The sequence below is a fragment of the Lathyrus oleraceus genome, chromosome 7 (genome assembly GCF_024323335.1).
Source record: "Lathyrus oleraceus cultivar Zhongwan6 chromosome 7, CAAS_Psat_ZW6_1.0, whole genome shotgun sequence".
NCBI classification, from domain to species: Eukaryota; Viridiplantae; Streptophyta; class Magnoliopsida; order Fabales; family Fabaceae; genus Lathyrus; species Lathyrus oleraceus.
In genome coordinates, this window is record NC_066585.1 from 173,285,099 (window position 1) to 173,290,792 (window position 5,694).

Below are 5,694 nucleotides of genomic sequence, written 5' to 3' on the forward strand. Positions count from 1 at the left end.
AAGAGTGTCTTATTTGAAAGTTAATAGGATGCGCCAGTTCAACTAGCACATCAGTAAGAAAAAGTGGTTATTTTCGTAATTTAAATTAAAAAAATATTATTTAAAAAAAAATTCAATAAACTAGTTTGTTCATATATATATATATATATATATATATATATATATATATATATATATATATAATATATATATATATATATATATATATATATATATATATATATATATATATATATATATATATATATATATATATATATATATATATATATATATATATATATATAAAAGGAAACTGCTTATATAATTCTCATTAAATAAAATAAATTTTGAGATCAATCTTCTTGTTTTCTCTTAGTTATTCGGAGATAAATTGCTCTCATACAAAACAAGTTTTTTTATTTTTAAATATTTTAAATATCAAACAATTTTACAAAATCAAATTAAATAAATTATAATTAACTAGTTTTATGTATTTTTAAGAGTAAATCAAAGAAAATGATAATTTCGTAATAAAGTCGATGATATATTCTGAAGTTGTTTTCTGCTATATTAGTTCAAAAGAAGGAGGCAATATAGTTGTATCTAAATGTATCATTCAAAGGTAATATTAATTCAAATTACAAGCTATAGCTTCAAACTAGGAAATAAATTTAAATTTGGAGAAAGTACAAAGGCTTTATCAATAAAGATACTACCAATATTATAACCAATACACAGTTTTATCCCACACAATAAAGAAATGATGCAATGTCTATTGCATGCATTCATATGATCACATAATACACGGTGTACATAGAGTTATTTAAGGGCTAGATGTTGAAGGTGGTGGGGAAAGAAATGGAATGGAAGGAAAAGTAATTGGGATTGAGGTGGGAATGTTGGGAAGTGACGTGAGTGCTGGCAATGGTGGAACGTTGAGAGTTGGAATATTGGTTGGAAGGCTAGGAAGAGGTGGCATAGTCAGTTTAGGAAGAGATGGAATGTAAGTAGGCAATGGAGGAATTGAAGGCAAAGGTGGCAATGTTGTTGTTGGTTTTGGTAAAGAGGGAATGGTGGGAAAATTAGGTTGTTGTGAGGTTGCTTGCAAAAGATGGCGAGCATCTACACTCATGCTTGATATGGTCACAACAACAAGTAAAGCTTTGATGAAAGATTTGTTTGATGCCATTGATAACTTGATGAGTTGTAGAAGATAAAAGGTATTTTTGTATTGGGAGAATTTGCTTTGCGATTTTATGCTAACCAAAGGGGCCGTGCATGGTGTTATATAGAGCACGAGAGATTTGAACAAGTGTAATTTGGAGAACTATAGAAGTTAGTTCAACTTCCTGTGTTTCACTTTGAGTAGTTGCAAACAGGTGCTAATATCTAAGAGTTGGTAATCTACTTTGTTATGTAATCCAACAATTACTATGGATTCAATATTGGATCAAACAAATTGAAATGTTATAGTCAAAACATAATTGAAGTGTTGTTCTAAACCTATAAGTGAAGATTGCGCACATTCTTACATTTAGGATATTGGTAGATATTCAAAAAACACTCAACGGTTTCTATAAAAGCTCACTATTTTGATTATAAATTTTTTTTTTATATATATACTAGTAGTACAGTCTTGCTCTTTTTTTTTGAGATATGTTGGGATTGTAAAACTATATAATACTACATGAAATTAAAATATTAGCTACCAAAATTTTATCTTAATTTAAAAGACAACTATTTAATTCCAATTAAATAAATGAAAATAAAAAAATTAAATATTATTTACAATGGAGTTATTCTCTTTTTAAAAAAATCATTTTTTAATAAAAAGAAAACGCTTTTATCATAAAAAAAAACTTTCAAACACATAAAATCCTTTTCTTTCAAATCACTTTTTCTCCATTGAAATCACTTTTTCTTCACCGGTTGAAATCACTTTTTCTCTATTGAAATTATTGTTTCACCGATCAAAATGCTACTTCTCTGTTATTAATAGAAACTGTTGCATCTTCTTTTTCAATTGAAATCGGTGTTTCTCTTTCGTTTATCAAAATCACTGCTTCTTTATCACCGATCAAAATATCTGCTTCTCCGTCATCGATCAAAATCATTGCTTCTCCTTCATCAATCAAAATTTCTACTTCTCCTTCTTCGTTGGAAATCACTACTTTAACTTTCAAATTAGTTACTTTACCTTTTGAAATCGCTCACACATTTCTCTAAATCTAATACTTGAGATAATTGTTTTTTCTTGAACAAAGTCTCACATAATCACTCATTCACTCTAGTAAACTTTATCTGAAGAATATCTTTCTCTAGCTCACAAGATTTTCATCATAACTGTTCGTTGTTGCGGCATCAGTTTTCGATCTTCGCTAAAACGGTGCATTTTCTCCAATCGACAATATCAATATTCTTTTTTCTATATATTAATTTTAAAGTATATCCAATTCCTTTTGGATTGACTGCATTAGATAAAATAACATATGAACAAGATACATTTTAGATAATATGTAGAACAAGATGTATCAGCATGTGTTCCAACATCTGAGTGTGATTGTGGTTGTTGCTAAGAAGAGTTTTTTCAGCTAAAGTGCTTATAGAGCCAGTTAAGGACGAGTTGCTTAGCTAAATGCTTGACCGAACTAGTTAAGCATTAGGCTTAAGTTTGGGGTGTTGATGTCCTTCGGTGGGGAGTTGAATTCTTTAAGATACAAAGGCTTGCGTTCAGGAAGAGGTTTGTGTTGTTAATTCAAGATCAAGTTGAAAAGATTTGGATTTGTTCCAATCAAAAATATTTTGATTGGATGTATCTTGAAAGAAGATTTGAGGAAGAAGTGTAGTGAATAAGAAACGTTTCGTGCGGTACAGGAGTTTGTGAAAGTAAGAAGAAGTTTCACTTAAGGGGCAGCATTGTGGACTCACACTTGAGGGGGAGTGTTGAGAATGTATCAAGTGTGAGTAGTATGGATAATAGTCCCATATTTGTTGAAAATATGGAGACTTGAGCATTTATAAGTGAGAGAACCCACACACCTATAACCTTAAGGTTTTAGGTGAATATGTGGTGTGTCTCTCACAAAGGTGTTGCTCTAAAAGAAGAAGTCTCACAATGTTCAATGTTCCGTAGTGAAAAAAATCCCCCATTAAAAGTCTTTACAAAGGTCTTGATCTCCTAATTTGAATGCTTAAGCCTTCTCATTTCATTAAAAGTTATGCATAAACTAAGCAAAACAGAGTAATTACATTGGTGGTAACTTTGAGATTATGTCAAATTAGTTAATGCCTCCAAAAAATTGTAAAGGTCAATTGCTCTAGGAAAAAAACATTATAATGTGTGTTGTTTCTGAATAGGCATACATTAGCTTTTCCTTAATCTTTACTAAATTACAACAGTCTAATAGTTAACCGTGATAATACTTCATTTTTTAAAACATTTTATTTTTTTATATATACAAAAAAACATTATATTATGGTCAAAACAATTAACGGTAATTATACATTTATGGAGTGATAGGGTTCGAATCCGAGCTCCAACAATTTTTTACTTTTTCGAAACATGAATGTTGTCCTTATTATTATTATTAATTTCATTATATATATATATATATATATATATATATATATATATATATATATATATATATATATATATATATATATATATATATATATATATATATAAATTAAAAATAAAATATATATCACCACGGTTTGTAATTTCAACACTTATGAAAGACATTATATTTCATCACCACTTTTGGTGAAATTATTTATCCATATATAAGCGAATTAACTCTCGCTTCTTGTTAGTATCGATGTATCTCTCAAAGAAAAACTTAAGCATAAGTTTTCTTTCTTCTTCTTCGTCATTAGCTTTGTATTCTACAATATAGTCTTCAATCTTATTCTTCATACATAAAGGTATTATTTTTTCTTACTTATTCTCTAATTTTCGTGTATGTTGTTGTTATATTTTACATGATTTTCCTTCTTCTTCAAGAGTTTATGAATTTTGTTGTTGTTGTATGTTGTTGTTGATAAATGTAGATAAATATTTGTTGACATGACTTTCATATTATATACTTCGGTTTCACATGTTTGTTGTTGGTTGTTGTTGTTGACAAATATTTTTCCATATTCTGTCTTATTCGTGTATGTTGTTGTTATGTTGATGTTATTGTTATGTATATTGATAAATTTTTGTTGGAATACAATGTCATGCTAGTTTATGTTAACATGTTGTTTTTCTCATGGTGTTTGTAGGATCATAATTGATTTGTGTTGTTATGAAGAAAAAATACAAGAGAGGATGAAACTGAAGTGAAATATGCAAACTTGAGTGATAGACCTAGAATGACATCCATTCAAATTTAACACAATTTTGCAGTTTTCTCCTGAGTTTCATCCTCCCTTTATTTTACAAGTTTGTATACTATGTGTGTGGTTCACGTGATGGTTTATCCTGATTTTCCACAAATATTATCAATTAAAGGTATGCATTTTTGTTGATAAATGTTGTTTTATATTGTTGATGTTGTTTTGGGTTGTTTGTTAATAAATGGTTTTCATGTTCAGCTAGCAAGTGGCTATAGTTCTTTACTTATCACTGATGCAACTGGTTGCATGAACATGGATCTAAGAGAGTTGTGAACTTGTGTTTGCTGTGTGAAAATTATGAGTCTTTCATATAATATTCCCATAATGAACACATGTTTTCTACTCTCCATTCTATTTTATACTCTTCATAGCTTCCAGGAATGATTACTTATCAATGTTCTTCCAATCTATGTTAATTAATTGATGTACATTGTTAATAAATGTTGTTCGTGATCACCAACCTCTCACTGCACTTGCATTCATTTAAATAGACTTTTGAGATAATAATCAGAAAAATTAAATTATTCTTGAAAATCAACATAGACAATCCAATATTTTTCGAATTGCATGCATCTCATAATTCATGATTTCCTCTTTAGCCTATAGAATTTGATTCAATGCCGTAAATTTTTCAAAACAATGATGATACCTTGATGTCATTCTGAGTATTTCACACAAAAGTTGATATTTGCAAACTAAACTAGAAAAAAAGAAGAAATCAAATTTTGTGTGAAAGACTTAAAAGACATTAATTCATTATCATTACTTTGAAGAATTTGGGATTGAATCAAATTCTATGGGAGTTTTGGAGTTTTGAATCTCAAAACAGTGGGAGATTCAAACTCGATTTTCAATGAAAATCCTCAAGGTTATCCTTTGAATATGGAGGTTTATGGTTGTAGCTTCAAAGCTAGCGTGCAAGGGTTCTTAATTCTGAGCATAAACACTTCTATTTATAGCCAAAGCCTTTGATATTTGCACACTCCTTTCAAACTTTCAAAAATAGAAAAATGCCTTGTATGGATGTATGGGTGTGTGATAGGCCCGTGTAGTGATGCATTCAGATCCAAAATCATGTGCAAGCAATGCTGAAGTCAGGTTAACAAGCCATGCATTCGTGTGTCGAAAGTGGAAGTTCAAATTGTCGCAACCTGAAAAATACAGTGTGCGAGAAAACAACCGGCGAAAGAAAAAAAGACAGAAGAGTCACCACCGTGCGTTATTCATCCCAAAGGAGGGAAAGGAAACGCTCGAAGTAAACCTGAAAAAAGGAAAGGACAAGACGGGGTCTCGCAACCAAATCTTGGGTTCGGGAGTCGGTTATGCGAA

At 29.8% G+C, this 5,694-nt stretch overlaps 1 protein-coding gene across 1 annotated transcript; it reads right to left on the reverse strand.

Moving 5' to 3' along the window:
* Nucleotides 1–608: 608 nt before the first annotated feature.
* LOC127101760 (protein PELPK1) lies at nt 609–1,223 on the reverse strand. The gene has a single exon (XM_051039205.1). It carries the CDS (start codon nt 1,169–1,171, stop codon nt 806–808), a length of 366 nt encoding a protein of 121 aa, XP_050895162.1. The 5' UTR covers nt 1,172–1,223; the 3' UTR covers nt 609–805.
* Between the last annotated feature and the right edge of the window lie 4,471 nt (nt 1,224–5,694).

Coding starts and splice junctions, on each gene's coding strand:
- LOC127101760 (XM_051039205.1), bottom strand. CDS start 1,171: ATGGCATCAAACAAATCTTTCATCAAAGCTTTACTTGTTGTTGTGACC.